The 16,839-nt window shown below is 38.2% G+C and overlaps 1 protein-coding gene across 1 annotated transcript; it reads left to right on the top strand.

Moving 5' to 3' along the window:
• Positions 1 to 1,085: 1,085 nt before the first annotated feature.
• On the top strand, positions 1,086 to 15,703 carry cct2 (chaperonin containing TCP1, subunit 2 (beta)). Its single transcript, XM_088072352.1, has 16 exons — positions 1,086 to 1,196; positions 2,731 to 2,805; positions 2,948 to 3,013; positions 3,481 to 3,592; positions 4,532 to 4,608; positions 4,714 to 4,826; positions 5,831 to 6,033; positions 6,198 to 6,298; positions 11,088 to 11,215; positions 11,713 to 11,816; positions 11,904 to 12,023; positions 12,569 to 12,697; positions 12,836 to 12,939; positions 13,756 to 13,855; positions 14,892 to 15,033; positions 15,344 to 15,703. Exons 1-16 carry the CDS (start codon positions 1,194 to 1,196, stop codon positions 15,372 to 15,374), a joined length of 1,608 nt encoding a protein of 535 aa, XP_087928478.1. The 5' UTR covers positions 1,086 to 1,193; the 3' UTR covers positions 15,375 to 15,703.
• Positions 15,704 to 16,839: the final 1,136 nt, after the last annotated feature.

Genomic DNA, 16,839 nt, shown 5'->3' with positions numbered 1-16,839 from the left:
TTCTGTCCACATGTGACGCCAGTCTTTAATAGTGCTGAGTCAGCACAAACAGAGTGCTGGTTTCTGTGGTTGAATTGAACTGGTGCCTCTAAGAGAACAACTGGCTTCAGTCTGGACTCTGTGGTCCGGGCCGCTTTCCAAAAAGCATCTTAAGGCTAACATAGTGGTTAAAATCCATTTGATGAATTTATTGTGGATTAAGTCCTTCTTGTCCACTCAGAGTGGACTGAGAGCGTCTCCTGCAGGACAATCTGTGAAGTAAAAGCTTCATTTAAAGTTGTCTGTTTATTCAATGTCTGATGTTATCTGGCACCGCAGCAGGTATTTAATATTATGCTACTTTATGCTTTTACTCTTACATCACAGTGGCAAATATAAAAAAATATACAAAATGTGATCAACTAATAAATGATGATGTATTTTATAGATATAATACCTTCTTTTTTTTTACTTACTTACTGTAGTAAAAGATCAGAGTACTTCTTCTACCGCTGCAAAACATAATGTGTTATAGAGAAATCCACTAGTGGAAAAATGAGTAATACCATGGTAAAGAAATATTCAATAAAGTAAAAGTCTTGCATTAAAACTACAAACAATAATAATAATAATTTTTGTACCTCATCTTATAATTATTATACTTCTAATTATTGTTACCTGTATGTGTGTGTGTATATATATATTACGTTATATCTTATATTTTGTGTTAATAAATAATAATAATGATAATAATAATATTAATGATATTAATAATGATGATAATGATAATATCTTATAGTTATTTGTTTTTAAGAATAATGATATTGCAATATTATGACCACAATAATAATTTCTTGAATGTTAATATGTCTTATATTTTGTAGTTTGTCTTATTATTTGTATCAGTTAATAATCAATAATAACATATAATAATACATTAACTATATATATATTTTTTTAAATACTCAAAGTACTTTCGTTTAGACTATATAGACTAGACTATATATATGTATGTATATAAAATTAATTGTTCTATTTAGTTTATTTTATGTATTTATTATTTTATTTATATGAATATACAGTTTATAATCTGAGTATATATCACAGCGGATGTCCTCCATAATCTGCCCTGAACGTCGCATTACGTTTTTACGTAACTGCGTCACTCCCCTACCCAGCCCTTCTTCTGCGTGCGTGCACGAACCTCAGACATCATGGTGAGCTTTTACATTTATTTACTCTCTTTTTTAACTGTTACAAACAATTTAGAAAACAGCGAATCGTGTCTACGAGCAGCTCAACTCTCGGAGAGTCTGTCAAACTGTTTAAAAACCGTCTGTGTCGTTTGTAGCGTCCGTTTAGCTTTCCGTTAGCTAACGGTGCTAACCGGCGAACAAGCACATGGGGGTAATGAATACGCTAACGGCTAAGCTAACCGCTTCAAAGTTTAATTTCCTACGAGATTTGGTGAAACTTTCAGGTCTGATACAGATATTAAAACACCAGTTGCCATGTTTATTTGTGTGTTTGTCAGAAACCGCGTGTTCTTGTTTTTCTCTGATTAGCCAGTTAGCATGCTAACATAGCTTGTCATTAAGGGCTTTGTGGCTGTCAAGAGGAACAAATCAGCGTTTTCAGACGGTGAGGAATAAATAGCAGAAAAACAAAATACACAACATGTGCCTATATAAACACATAACGTCTACTCCCAGCTAATATAAACTACAGCTGTAGTTGAAGGTAGGTTTATGTTTTTGTATATTTTTTAGCTAATAATTTGGAAGCTTCTAGCGGTTTCCAGGATGAAAGGGGCAGGGCTCAGCTGCTGCGTTCACCGGTGCTCGGAATAAAGAGTATCATCCACACCTAAATTGTGGTCCAAATGTAGGATTAACCCTTTGAGACCTGGATTGAGAGAAGTTTTCTGCATTCAGACACCTTTTCTAAGCTGTTTAACGCTTTGAAATCATAAGTAAATTAGTTTGATTTCTTTTGAAAACCTGTTGGAAAAGTGAGTAAGCAACTTGGAAAGAAATGGCCTACAAATTAAAACTTGCAAAAGGTGTCAAGAAAAAGTCGTGGATATTCATATTATAAAGGGGAAATTAACATTTAAAATTTCATTTTGGTAAAATATAGATTTTTGTATTGCAAATACTGCACTGCAGTTTTCCTTAGGATAAATTAAATGTTATCTTGTATAATGCTTAATATTTTTTTTAGGTATATCTCATAAAGTTTTGAGCTAAGTGACCAAAAAGTATACATATTAACAATGGATATCATATGTGCGCATGAGCCAACGTGCATGCAGCCAGCTGCAGTCGCTCCTGCTCGTTTTCTTACTTTTTTGTACTTAGTATTTGCTTTATTTTTTAATTAGTGACTTAGTAAACAGTGTCCTCTCTATTTGAGTGCGTTTTGGTTTGTTTATTTAATGTACTGCAATTTCCCCGCAGGGATCAAGTATTTCTATACAATAATACAAAAAAATTAAGTAAAGAGGCAAACTTTAAGGCAGTAAATGAATTACATGAATAATTTTGCAGACCTGATAAACTCAATCTTGCTACATCACTTGTACTGAGATAAAGAAAAATAAACAGAGTGGGACATCCTTGCTTTCTGACTATTAGAACTAAAACGTGCTGATGAACTCTGGGAGTGTAAATTTTAATGTCTCACATTGTCTTTGTCGGTTTGTGTGTGATGCTAGTGATCGATTCATTGATGATTGCCGTCTCTCTGCAGGCGTCCTTATCGATGGCCCCGGTCAACATCTTCAGACATGGAGCTGATGAGGAGAAAGCTGAAACTGCACGACTGGTTGGTGCATTTTTATCTGCTTTTCGAGTTTTTATATTTAAATGCACAAGTTGAATCTGAAGATGAACCTATGAGACTTCACATAACTGTGATTTATTTTTTTTTCTGTTCTTGTCTTTCTATTTGTGTGTTTTCTCTGCAGTCATCCTTCATTGGTGCCATCGCTATCGGAGATCTGGTGAAGAGCACTCTGGGCCCAAAGGGGATGGTAGGTCATGTTAATCACGACAGCTGATTATTGTCTTGATGATAAAGATTTCTGTGTTGAATTTTGGCATTACTGAACCAGAAAAATAACTAAAATATGCCCAAAAAATATGCAAAAAGTATTTTCTTTGAAGCATATTAATTTCCCATTAATCTGAAATTTTCTTTGGTATTTTGGTGCATCATAATAAAGATATTAAGAGAAAAGTAAAATGCAAAATTCAAAAATCAGAAATAAAAAATAAAACTTCACAATATATCCATAAAAAGTTGCAAATGACAAGTTGTGGTATGATTATTTTTTTAAGAGCAAATTTTTCAGCGTATACGTTAAATTATTAATTTTTCTAAACTATTATGTTGGAAGCACAACTGTCTGTCTGAGGTGGATCTCCTCGGTTTTTGTTTTGTAAATCGACTTTAGAAAAAGTGTGTTGTTGAACAGTTTCCTCTCGTTTTTCTCTTCAGGACAAGATCTTGCTGGGTGGAGGGAAGGGTGGTTCAGTGACGGTGACCAATGACGGAGCGACCATCCTGAAAGCCATCGGAGTCGACAACCCTGCTGCCAAAGTTCTGGTTGGTGAGTGAAGCGAATATCTCCTGGTCAAACTAGCTGCATGGTTGTTTGGATTACTTTCTCTATAAGTCACATGATTTCTTTATACTTAGTATTGTGATTCTCTCAAGACTGCAAATAATTATTTTCATAGCCAATTTATCTTTGATTACTTGACAATAAATTATAATCTTTTTTCAATCAGTTGATTCATTTTTTGTTCTATAAAATGTCAGTTCCCCAAAATTCAGGATTACGTCCTTTTGTCCATGTACCAAAAATACTCAGTTTCCTGTCATAGAGGAAGGAAGAAAATACTAACATTTTTCTAAGGTTGAATCAGAGAATTTTGACTTTTTTTCCTTACAAATGACTCCGTCAACTATTAATTTAATTATCAATTAATTAGATAATCAATGTATCAATTAATTGATGAATTGTTGCAACTCTAAAACTTTTGCACATTCTTGCATAAAACTGAGCAGCTTTTATTTTGAAAACCAGATGTATTACACGTATTTTGGGAATATTTTCTTTTTTTTTGTCAGTTTTTGAATATATATTTAGAACTATTGACTGTTGCACTATTATTTTTTTAATTTTCTCTAACTGCATATATTGTAATGCTCCAAAACACCAAAGCAAACTCACTGCATGTGAATACCTATTTAGTAATTACTTAGCAACTACTTTGTCAAACGTTTGTCTTGTATAACCAGTGTTAAAAAAAATCTATTAAAAATGTTTTATGTCAGTTTTAGAGTTATAAATTCAACAAAAGATGATTTTAAAAATACCTGTTCGGAATGATTTTACTTATGCAAGTTTACTCAACAGAGAATAAAGATTAAAGTTAAATTTAATGCTATTAATGTGCAATATTTCCGTATATTAAGGACAAGGGGAAGTAAAGTGGAATAGAAATGATGGAGGAGTAATTTTGAATTCTGTTTGCGTGTCCAGACATGTCCAAGGTTCAGGATGATGAAGTCGGAGACGGGACGACCTCCGTCACCGTGCTCGCTGCAGAGCTGCTTCGGGTAAAAAACTGTTCATCTTTATAAAATGAGCCGAGCACATTTCAAAGAGTGGTTTCATTTTACGGTTATAGCAGTTTTATTTAATAATCACTGTTGTTGGTGCAGGAGGCGGAGCTCCTGATCGCCAAGAAGATTCACCCACAGACCATCATCTCTGGCTGGAGGAAGGCGACTCAGGCGGCCAGAGACGCTCTGAGGGAGGCTGCTGCTGATCACAGGTGACACTGCAACTGATATATAGAGTTGTTTATCTCATCGAACACATTCAAATATTGGTTTTTTTTTTTTTTTTGCTGTTTCTTAGTCCCAAAATTGTAACTGTGAAACCGAACAACTTCTTTGGAGTCCATTCTCTTTCGTTTTTGTTTAAGTGTATTTCGGTACATTTTGTGTTTTGTTTTTTTTATCCTGAAAACTATTCACTATATCAAGTGGTGAAAGTAGCAATGGGAGACTAACTGCTGCATGCTATTTAAGCAATAAAAATGTTAATTTCTCTGAAAGGGAAACGGGTTAGTGGTTCGTTAAAGAGTTTAATAGAGGTCTTATTCTGTCTCATGCTTGATAAAGCTAAAATATTTTCTATCCAATTAATCTGTGGAGAAATCTGAAAAATGTATTTGGTAAGATCTATTACTAAAGTGATTGATAGTTGCAGCCCTAATAAGTGTGATCTGTTATTCCAAATTTTAAGACAAGATTTCGATTTCACCAAAACTATATTTGTAAGTTAATTTTTTCAACAATTTTGTTTGAAAAACCTGCATAATAACACATGATATGTACGAGGACCATTGGAAGTTTGAACATCCAACGCTAGTTTTCGTTTATACAGATTCTGACAATGACTAACGGTTTAATTTTCTGTGATTTTTAAAGTAAACATGCCCTCCAATTGCACAGGCCTGTGGGTTTGGAAGCCATTGAAGGCTTTTTTCAATGGGGTAAAAGAAACGTGTAAAAATGTTTCCTTTAAAAATGCCCAAATGAAAAAATATCTTTTCGAAAAAAGCCAAAAAAGCCAGATTTTTTAAAATGAAATAAAGTCAACATTTTTTTCCCTTAAAATATGCAATAAAAAAAATGGGTTAAGTATATGAACGCTGTCATTACAATAAAGTTTACTTAAGAGAGAAATCTATCACCTCACCAAACTCTCAGTTAATATTAACCCTTCAACTCTTCTTACCTGTCTCCTTCTCCATCCTTCCTGTCTCCATAGCAATGACCCAGCCCGTTTCCAGGAGGACCTGCTGAACATCGCCCGGACGACACTGTCCTCCAAACTGCTGACCCACCACAAAGATCACTTCTCCCAGCTGGCCGTCGATGCTGTCATGAGGCTGAAGGGCTCCGGGAACTTGGAGGCCATCCACATCATCAAGAAGCTGGGAGGCAGCCTCACCGACTCCTACCTGGACGAAGGTGTGTGTGTGTGTGTGTGTGTGTGTGTGTGTGTGTGTGTGTGTGTGTGTGTGTGTGTGTGTGTGTGTGTGTGTGTGTGTGTGTGATGTCACAACCACCGGGCTGATTTCTGGTGTCTGATTGGCTGCTGAATCATCATGTGTGCCTTTCTGCTTTATCTCCAGGGTTCTTGTTGGACAAGAAAATCGGAGTGAACCAGCCAAAGAGGTTGGAAAACGTAAAGATCCTGATCGCCAACACTGGCATGGACACTGACAAGATCAAGGTTTGTACATACACACACACACACACACACACACACACACACACGCATCATGTAGCAGTGCTTACCTTATTGAATCTTATTAATCTGTACCTAATACCTTTATGCAAATGCAAGCTCTGGTAGCGGTGTCAGCACAACTAGTGGTGCGAATAAAATCTACCAGAATGGGGTTCGTACGGTCAAGAAAAACCTGGAAAAGTCATGAAATTTGCAAATAGCAGTTTTCTAAGCCAGGAAAAGATTCGGAAAACTAAATATACCCTGAAAGTTTTGGAAATGTCATGGAACTCCATTTCAGAAATAACAAATGATGTGTTCAAGCACTGTCTGCAATTTGAAAATCAAACAATAATTTATGTTTTTACAGTTTCAGCCCGTGATAAATGGTGTCATTTTAGGTGATTATTTAATTATTTTTTTTTTAAGAAAACACGCCTTCCAAGCCCAAGCGCCCGCCACTTCTCCACAAAAATCACCCAAAAAATTGACACAAGGAAAACTTTTTTTTTTTTTTTTTTAAATCCCCCAAAATGTTTTGTAAATGTTTTTCTTTTATAAAGAAAAAAATTCCGATTTTTTTTTGTTGTTGTTGTTGCATTTGGAAGGAAGGGAGAAGGATGTTACTGACCTGATGAATCAACTTAACATATTCAGCATGTTCACCAGTAATTCATATTCACAAAGACAATGTTTAAGTTGTTGACAACAGTCAAGAAGAAAAAAGTGAATATTTACCCAAAAATAACACTAATATTAAAAATACTGCAGAAATTCATGACATCATTATATATCATGAAAGTCCAAGATTGATTGTTTTATTGCTCATCTACATTGTTGTTTAAACCATAACTGAAACACATACCAGTATTTTTACAATTTAGCCTCCATAATGTCCTAAAATTGCATTCATACAGTGTGTAATATATATCAGCTATATAGAGAGATGGAAACATTTAATTTTTCTTTTTTATGTATTTATTTTTTTTAAGAGTTTGTAGGGCAATGCTGAGCTTCAGGAGGAAAAACTTAAAAAATATAATTGAATGCTGATGTGATTAGTTTTTTATTATTGATTAGAATTTGTGGGGGATTCAATTGAATTTTGATGGTGTATATAAAACTTTTTTTTCCTGTGATTGAGGTCACAGTTTGCGGGCGAACCCGAGCACCGGGAGAAAACCCAAACGGAAATTCAATTGAACTGCGATATGATGGATTTGGGGGATAATTTAGAGTGTCCAATTAGCCTAAAGTGTATATTTTTGGGATTGTGGGAGGAAACCTGAGTACCAGGAGTAAACCCACGCAGACACAGGGAGAATATACAAACTACACACAGATGGACAGGTGGAGGTGTATCTGTGAGGCTGCAGTGCTGATCACTGAGCCACTGTGCTGCCCGTGATGTTAGGGGAGGGGGGTGAAAAGAGGATGGAAAGGTGAAGGTGAGGGAGGAAGAGTGGTTAGGGGAAGGGGAAGTGGAAAGAGAATGGAAAGGTGAAGGTGAGGGAGGAAAGATGGCGAGAGGGAGGTGGGAGGAGGATGCAAAGGTGAAGGTGAGGGAGGAAAGATGGCGAGGGAGGTGGGAGGAGGATGCAAAAGTGAAGGTGAGGGAGGAAAGATGGCTAGAGGGAGGTGGGAGGAGGATGGACAGGTGATGGGGGAAGAGGGAACTTATTGTTGCTCAGCCTGAGCTGAACAACCAGCACCCTCCTCAACCCTACAGTCACCGTCACTGCTCTTTTTCTCCACCTTCTCCTCTTTAGCTTTCTTTCTCGCCTCCTTCTCACGCATTTTAGTCTTCAGCTTTTGCAGCTCCTCCTCTCTGTCGTCTGACGTCCTCCTGGGGAAAAACAAGAAGCGTCTCCTCTTCTTGTTGATGTTGAGACAGAGGTCCTCGAGCTCTGTCTTCTCATCCAGGATGTCCCTCCATTCTGCTTCCCTGCGCTGTTGTTGGTCTTCCTCCCAGCTCTGTCTCTCAGCACGGTCTTGTTCAGTCATCTCCTTGAGAGCGTCGTATTTCTCCTGCCAGGCTGTGTTGCTCTGGAGGAGTTGAGCATCTTTGCTGCTCAGCTCTTGTGATGTCCGTGTCACTTCCTGAAATAGATTGTCTTTATCCTTGCAGAGACCGAGGATTTCGGTGTTCATCTGGAGGATTCGCTCCTCCATTTGACTCACCTTCATCCTCAACTGAGCCTGGAGCGTCTCCCAGCTCTGCCTCTCTGCAAGGTGTTGAGTGGTCGTGTCCTTGAGAGCGTTGAATTTCTCCTGCCAGGCTCTGTCGCTCTGGAGGAGTTGAGCGTCTTTGCGGCTCAGCTCTTCTGATGTCTGAGTCACTTCCTGTAGGAGACTGTCTTTATCCTTGCGGAGACCGAGGATTTCAGTGTTCATCTGGAGGATTTGCTCCTCCATCTGAGTCACCTTCATCCTCAATTGAGCCTGGAGCGTCTCCCAGCTCTGTCTCTCAGCAAGGCGTTCAGCGGTCGTGTCCTTCAGAGCGTCATACTTCTCCTGCCAGGCTCTGTCGCTCTGGAGGAGTTGCGCAGCTTTCTGTTCCAGCTGCTCTGCTGTCTCTGTGAGGGTCTGAAAGACTCGTGCGCTGAGACTTCCATTAACCTCACGGAGACTGAGGACTTCAGTGTCTCTTTGATGGATTTCCATCTCCATCTGAGACACCTTCATCCTAAGGTCAGCCTGCAACGTTTCCCAGCTGCGGTTATTGTCAGCGGTTTCTGTTGCAAGCTTCTCCTTCAGAGCACTGTATTTGGCCTTCCAGGAGTCTTCCATGTTTTGGAGAGCAGCATCTTTGCTGCTCAGCTCCTGTCTTGCCTCAGTAAGCTGCTGAAGTAGACGCTCCTTCTCCTTGTTATGTTGGCAAAGCTGTTGTTCCAACTGGTTCATCTTCTCCTGGTGAACACTCTGCAGCTGGCTCTCAACCTCTGTGTTCACTGCCTGGTTGATCTGGTTGGAGGATGTTTCCTGGTTGCTGTTGCACTGGGAATCCTCCGGTTTCTTCTCCAGAAGCTGCAGGCGCATCTTGAGGCGGGAGTTCTCAGTCTCCAGCTTTGAGATGGTCTCATAGCTCTTCTTGTACGTGATGCCGAACCCTTTTGTTCTGACATCAAGAAGCTCCTCAAGACGCTTAATTTTGTCCTTCTTCTTACGGACGAGGTGGCACATTTTCACCCATTCCTTGCTCCACTCCTCCTTGTTCTTAAAGGAGGGTGTGACAGGACAAAAAGAGTCAGGAGAAGATGAGCGGACCTGGGCTCCTCTGACTGGTGTGTTGTTGGAGTTGGTTCCTTCCATTGCAATGCCTGTAGTGGACTCGTACGACGAAGATGTTGGTCGTCTGTTGATGGATGTTTGAAGACTTGAAGTTGTACGCTCAGCCCACCGGTGTCGAGGATCTGACTTACACCTGCACCACCAAACTCGTCAGTGACAGAAATGAGACAAATGCAGCGCTATAAGTAATCTTCTGACATCAAAGCTGGTTCCATTCCGCTGGATCCTTTATGACCTCATCATTAACTATGACATCATCGTCAACATCACAGAGCACGCCAACATTCTGCTGGCTTTAGTTTTTTTTTTTTTTTTAAAGAATTTAAAAGTGGGCGGGGCTATTCCAACCAGGGTTCCATCAGGTGCTTGAAATCCTGTTAAGTTTTGACAGGGTCCTTGAAAGTTTTTGAAAATAGATAAACCTAAATTTGTATATATCATTGAAAGTGCTTAAATTTATATGACCACACAGTATTCAGGATAATTAAACTGTGCATTTTATCATGGATTATTTTAAATGCATTATATTCCCCCTTTGAGGCAGGGAAACAAAAAATTTTTTTATAGTCATTCAGTCCTTCAGTACACTCCACTTAAATGAGTTCAAAATCAGCCATACTCATTAACAAAACACTCTTCCAAATAATTCTATTATATAAAAATACATAAACTACACAAAGCAAAAAATGAAATAACTTAATAAAATTAATTTGAAGGTGCTTCAAAATCAATTTGTACCATATAGAACATATCAGAATTCTCTAATATCTGTTATTGCCATGAAGAAGCGAATTTCTCCTTCAAACAACTGTATTTAAGTTTATTGCCCAAAAAACTATATTTTACAAGTAACATTTTCAACGCATCATTAGAATGTTCTAATTTGCCTTCACCCAAAACTAATTTTTACTGAATAGAGCTTGAATGTTTTATAATGTAACTAAATGCAATCGTGAGCTGTTAGTTGTGGCCACCAGCTGCTAACAGCTAACGTTAAGTAGCTGTTCTCATGATGATGTCAACACAAGGTTGTTCGCAATGTAGCAATATTGTCCCCTGACACTTCAATAATGAGTTAACTGCATCCTTTCATCCCTAAGGTGTCCAGGGGAAGATCTCGGTTGGTCCCAAAAACATTTTCTCTTACAGCATCCCAGGATGAGACGCTTTAAGTGTCAAGCCCTGCTTCTTATCTATGCAAAATTGTTGTGACGCAACAGTCAAACATCTGTCACTGCCATTGGTGAACTTCATGTTATTAACCAACAGGCCAATGGCAGCCAACATGGCGAATAATGGCCAACACAGATTTCGAGCCCTTAAATCGGTGCATCCCTAGAAGAAATAAATCATGTAGAAATCCAAATGTTGATGCATCTCAATGAACCATTAATCATTTTGAAATTGTGTCATAGCCCTCTGATTTCTGCCCCTACTGTCCATTTGATTTACAGATATTACTGTTTGATGCATCAGGGTTCACATATCATGTGTGTTTCAGATCTTTGGCTCCAGGGTTCGTGTCGACTCAACGGCGAAGGTTGCAGAGATTGAACTTGCAGAGAAAGAGAAGATGAAGGAGAAGGTCGACCGGATCCTGAAACATGGAATCAACTGTTTCATCAACAGGTACACACACACACACACACACAAAGAGAGAGCTGCATTGAACCCCATAAATCCAGGTGCGCAGGCAGTTCTCAGATCGTTTCCTTAAGAAAAAGTATTTTGAAAAATGCTTCACATCACATCACAAAACCATCAACTATCATCATCCTGCAATAAACAGGAACATCACCCAAAGATACTGTGCTGTTTGGACATTCATTTTTTCATTTCCTTGAAGTATTTGGAACTCTTTTTGACAGTCACAACAACCAGTAAAAGTCCTGCATTCAAAACCCTATTAAGTAAAAAAATATATATATATATATATATATATATATATATATATATATATGTAGTAGTAAAATGTTTCTCTTTCCTGATGTTTCTGCTTTAGTATCTTTATTTTACATTTTATCACTTAAGATGTCAGATTTTATCAGTTAATTCAAGAGATGAGTATTTTCCCAACATATAAAAGAAGTTTCTGTTAGGTGACTAAACTTCTTCTTACTTCACAGACAGTTGATCTATAACTATCCAGAGCAGTTGTTTGCTCAGGCTGGCGTCATGGCCATCGAGCATGCGGACTTCGTTGGCGTCGAGCGCCTTGCTCTGGTCACTGGTACGTACAAACACACAGTGTCAGTATGGGGTCACTGTACAACCAGATTTAAAGTGATGCATGATCTGTGTTCGTGTTTGTGATCAGGAGGAGAGATCACCTCCACCTTTGACCACCCCGAGCTGGTGAAACTCGGCCACTGCAAGCTGATTGAGGAGGTGATGATCGGAGAGGACACACTCATCCACTTCTCTGGAGTTGCCATGGGTATGGACTCACACACACACACACACACACACACACACACGCACACAGACAGATGCACATTAAATCAGCTTCATCCTGTCATATCACTTGTGCCAATAATGATGGTACAGGGCTCATACGGTCATGAAAAACGTGAAAAATTCCTAAATAATGCAAATAGTAATTTCTGGGGCTGTAAAACTTTTGGAAAACAAAATTTCCTGGGAAGTTTAGAAAAAAAATCATAGAGCGTTGTTTCTAACACCACATGATGTGTTCAAGGACCATCAGAAATTCAAAAAAGCCAATGAAAATCTGTTTTTACAGTTTCTTAATGTGATCAATTTAGTTTAGTTTTATTTTTTTCGTATACAAAATGTTAATATTAAAAGAAAAAGTTAAATAAATGAATCACCAACATTTTTTCTTTAAAAATTATTTTAAAAAAATTAGAAAAAACTTAAGGGTTAGGGTTAGGGAACCTTTCTTTAAATCTTACCAAAAATTATATAAAAATAAAAAAAGAAATGGCCAAAAATGTTTAAATTCTTCCTCCTCACCCTCAGGTGAGGCGTGCACCATTGTCCTGCGAGGAGCGACTCAACAGATTCTGGATGAAGCCGAACGCTCGCTGCACGACGCTCTGTGTGTGTTGGCTCAGACTGTGAAGGAGCCACGCACAGTCTACGGAGGAGGTAAACACACACACACACACACACACACACACACACACACACACAAATACAGTGTCAACAGTTCGAGCGACGCCTGTATGAAGGTGCTCCTCCTGCGCACACCTGTTCTAACTCTCCTGACTCCGTCTCTTCTCTCAGGCTGCTCTGAGATGCTGATGGCCAAGGTGGTGACCGATCTGGCCAATAGGACGCCAGGAAAGGAGGCAGTTGCCATGGAGTCGTTCGCCAAGGCTCTGAGGATGGTATGCACCCGTCTGCTCTCTTTTTAACTGTGTTTTTTTTGTGCCACTAACTACAAATCAAAGTGCTTCAAAGTACATTTATTCAAGTAAACTACTATGAGTATTTTTTCATGCCACTTTCTGCTCCACAACATTTATCTGACAGACTTTTCCCTTGAATGATGATAATAATTGTGATGCATTCGTGATAATGTTAAGGTGTCACTTTGGGCTCTGGCGAGTTTCCATGGATCCTTAGAAAGTATATTGTATGTGTAGTGTATGTATTAAATCTGTCGATCTCAAAATTAGGCTCGACTTGGCATTAAAATGTCTTAAATCAATCTTTAAAAAGTCTTAAAAATGCTTAGACACTGGAGAAGTTTTTTTTATGTTACAATTACAAGTATTTGAAAAATAAAATACATTTCCCCCTAACCTTAAGTAATTGATGCCATGTTTTTTTTTAATCAATATTGGCTTCCTAAAAAGCGGCATTAAAAGAATCCTGTTTGCCCTCAGCTTTAGGAGCCCTGTCCTGCTCATTGTGATGCCATTTTTTTCTTTTTTCTATTTTTACAAACTACCAGTCAGTCGATTAGGGGGAAAAACTTCTCTGTTTGTTCTGTTTTAACATCTTGTTCGGAACTTCGTCCTTTTTTTAAAAAGTTTTAGATTTTAAGAGGCGGATTTGGTTTGCATTTATCTGTAGAGGGGAAATAAACGACAAGCTACCCTCTGACAGTCAGAGCTTAAGGAGTTTCAATAATCGAGGACGCTCCTCGTATGGTCTCTTGAGTTTGTCTCATTCATTTTTTTCACGTTTTCCTCATCCAGCTGCCGACCATCATCGCCGACAACGCTGGTTACGACAGCGCCGACCTTGTGGCTCAACTGAGAGCCGCACACCAGGAGAACAAGACCACCTTCGGACTGAGTGAGTGACCACAAATCCACAAATATTCATCACCTGTACGCCTCTGAGGAGATTAAGTTCCCCTTAAAAACACACTGAAATTAATAAATGTTCTAAGCTGTTTTCTATAAAAGTCAAATTTTCCAAGTTAAAATTACATTTGTCATATTGCCACAAAAGGCATTCTAAGGATTATAAATGTTTTACAATTTTTTGTTATGAGTCATCTCTCATAACAAAAAATTGTAATTGACGGAAGTCATGCTTTCACCCCGAGGGACTGTTTGGTGCATTTTACCTCTTTTTCATTCTTCATGTTTTGATCATTTTGGCTGTTCATGCATTTGGCATACATTTTGGCAGATGGTGTACTTTTCTTTAATCTTGGGGTTTCCAGATCAGCTCCTACAATAAGTCTAAAATACACAGTGGAAACTAAACTGTTTCATACTGTTAAGTGCCAAAAATGCATCAGTGAAACTTACTTAATTTTAGATTTTTAAGCTCTCGGTTAAAAACAGTTGTGAGCTTCAATGGACCTGCAGTTCTTGAGGTAACAAATCCCAGATTGTCGACATAATAGTACGTCATACAACTGCCAATAGCCATGAGTAATATTGGTGCTGCTTTACTGTCTTGAAACATATGTAAAATTCACTAACAAACGCTGGTCTTTTAGATCATAGCGTGGACATTTCTACGATTTCAGGATGTTTCTAGGATTTTAGGATGTTTCTCGGATTTTAGGATGTTTGTAGGATTTTAGGACTGTACTCTGTTTCACAGATTTTAGTATATTTAAAAGTTATCTATGGCAGATAGAAGATCAGATCAGATCATTTGATGGGGAAGTTTTGTACAAGTACGTAGAAACTATGAAAGACCAAAATGCAAGGCGGACAAGATCTCTCCAATTACTCACATGTGTACACAAGAATGCTGTTATATTTTAATAAACTTAACATGGAACTTAGTCATAACTGAATTCATATTTTTACATGTGAAGGCTGGTTTTGAACAGACATTGGTGAGCATGTATGTATTTCTTGCCCTGCAGACATGTCTGAAGGTGTGATTGGCAACATGACGGAGCTGGGGATCACAGAGTCCTTCCAGGTGAAGCGTCAGGTGCTGCTGAGCGCCTCTGAGGCCGCTGAGATGATCCTGAGAGTCGACAACATCATCAAAGCTGCGCCCAGGTCGGTCCATCGCACCTTTTCCACCAATATTTCTCTATTTTGTTTTTATCTGAATTGCAAAACTTTAGAATTTTATACTATTCCTGAAGTGTTTCCTGTTCCTGCTCAGATTTCTGCTATTTCACAAAAGTAAGAAGTATGTCTGTAAAGTATAATAAATAATGCAATTTAACCCCTAATTATACTACAATAGTTATATATATCATGCACAATATTAGACATGCCAATCTGTAAAGTACGATACTTTATTGGAGACATCATGTTTGTTTACTGGAAACTGAGTGTTTTTGTTTTGTTTTTGTTTTTTTAGGAAGAGAGTTCCCGACCATCACCCCTGCTAGAGGAAGAGGAGGGTGAAGATGACAGATGGGAGAGGGATCAGTTTTGTTATTTATCGCCTCTGTGTCGTCCAAATTTAAGGAAACGCTCCGCTGGTCTTTTTCTCTGTTAAACTCTCACTGTTGAAGCACTGCAAAGGCTCGCCGGCTAACGTTAGCACGACCGACGGCTGAATGTCCTCAGACGGGCTGAGTGATGCTAACGTTAGCCGGCGTCACGGCACTTGCTGGGGCTGGTTGTGCTAACGTAATCCGGTTTGTGCTGACGCCGCGTAGGACGGTTTGGCATTGTTTGTTTTGTTTACTGAAAATAAAAGAACCAATCCACATCAGTAGGTTTGTTTGTCTTTGTGTCTTTTAGGTGTTTTTCATCTGAAAGTTCAGAAGTTGTGTCACTTTGGATTTTGGCCGTAATTCTGCAAAAAATGCATTACGCCTTGATTCCACCGCTGTTTTGCTCCACGCGGCTCGATATCTCACCACAAATATCCGTGAGCATTTCAGAAGCGAGGCGTCCTGCCGGCTGATACTGTAGACTTGCTGAGATTGTGCTAATTTTCTCATTTTCTCTGATTTTTGTGATTCTGTCGTGGCAAAGTAGGTAATATAAATGCTGTCCTTTTCTGTCAGTTTAAATTCTGTTTGTTGATGTTTTTACTGGCTTTGTTGTGCTGCAGTTTTCAGTCCAGCCAGGAGTGAAGTGGAACTTTGAGTCAAAAAAAAACACCTTCATCCTGATAATTATACAGATCACTTTTTTTAAAAAATCCAGGTAAACATGGAACAGATTGAAATGCAATGAATAGTTTCTAACCATTAACCAAACTTACTTTTGTTTGTATTATTCGGGGGTGTATATTGCGTCAAAATCAGCAAGTCTTGCACTAAAATTTGCTCGACCTGAATTTAAATTGCTTCATATCTTTACAAAATAAAGGTACAAGTCCCTCAAAAATTTAAACTTGAGTACAGTCTTTGAGTAAATGTTACATTCCACCAAAATTTTATCTATCAGTCATTATTCCTCTGAGTAAACACATTTTAAACCAACCCTTCCAGTAGTTGTTGAGATACTGTACTCTTACTTTGAAATTAAAGTACTTTTAGATTCATGTACACATTCATCTTTGTGTTAGCTCAGGCTTCATCGGGTCAGAGTGACTGAGACCTCAAGAGTGTCAACACACTAAAGTTACCCAACAACACTGAACTCTCCACACCGAACTGTCTTGTTTTTATGATCCCCTCCATTAAGCTGTTTCTTTTTGACATGAATATTTTGAGCTGTATATTTTATGTTATCCAGTTTATATTTACAGCTAAATATATAAATTATATATTTATGTATATATAAAATATAGAATAATATACATTTTTTCACAGTCTAAATGGTTTCTTACAGTATAGTTTTACATAGATTTGTATGTGTTTTTTTTATTTTATTTTATTTTTTAGAATATACAAATGA

Source organism: Plectropomus leopardus, chromosome 22 (genome assembly GCF_026936395.1).
Source record: "Plectropomus leopardus strain MGB_pleo_1.0 chromosome 22, ASM2693639v1, whole genome shotgun sequence".
In the NCBI taxonomy this organism is placed as follows: domain Eukaryota; kingdom Metazoa; phylum Chordata; class Actinopteri; order Perciformes; family Serranidae; genus Plectropomus; species Plectropomus leopardus.
Note: the sequence above shows the minus strand (reverse complement) of the source record. Positions and strands in the feature narration are given on the sequence as shown.

Bases quoted from the DNA above. Each gene is read 5' to 3' on its own strand.
- cct2 (XM_088072352.1), top strand. The intron at 12,024-12,568 runs GTATGGACTCAC...CCTCACCCTCAG, and splicing joins CTTCTCTGGAGTTGCCATGG to GTGAGGCGTGCACCATTGTC. The intron at 12,698-12,835 runs GTAAACACACAC...CTCTTCTCTCAG, and splicing joins ACGCACAGTCTACGGAGGAG to GCTGCTCTGAGATGCTGATG.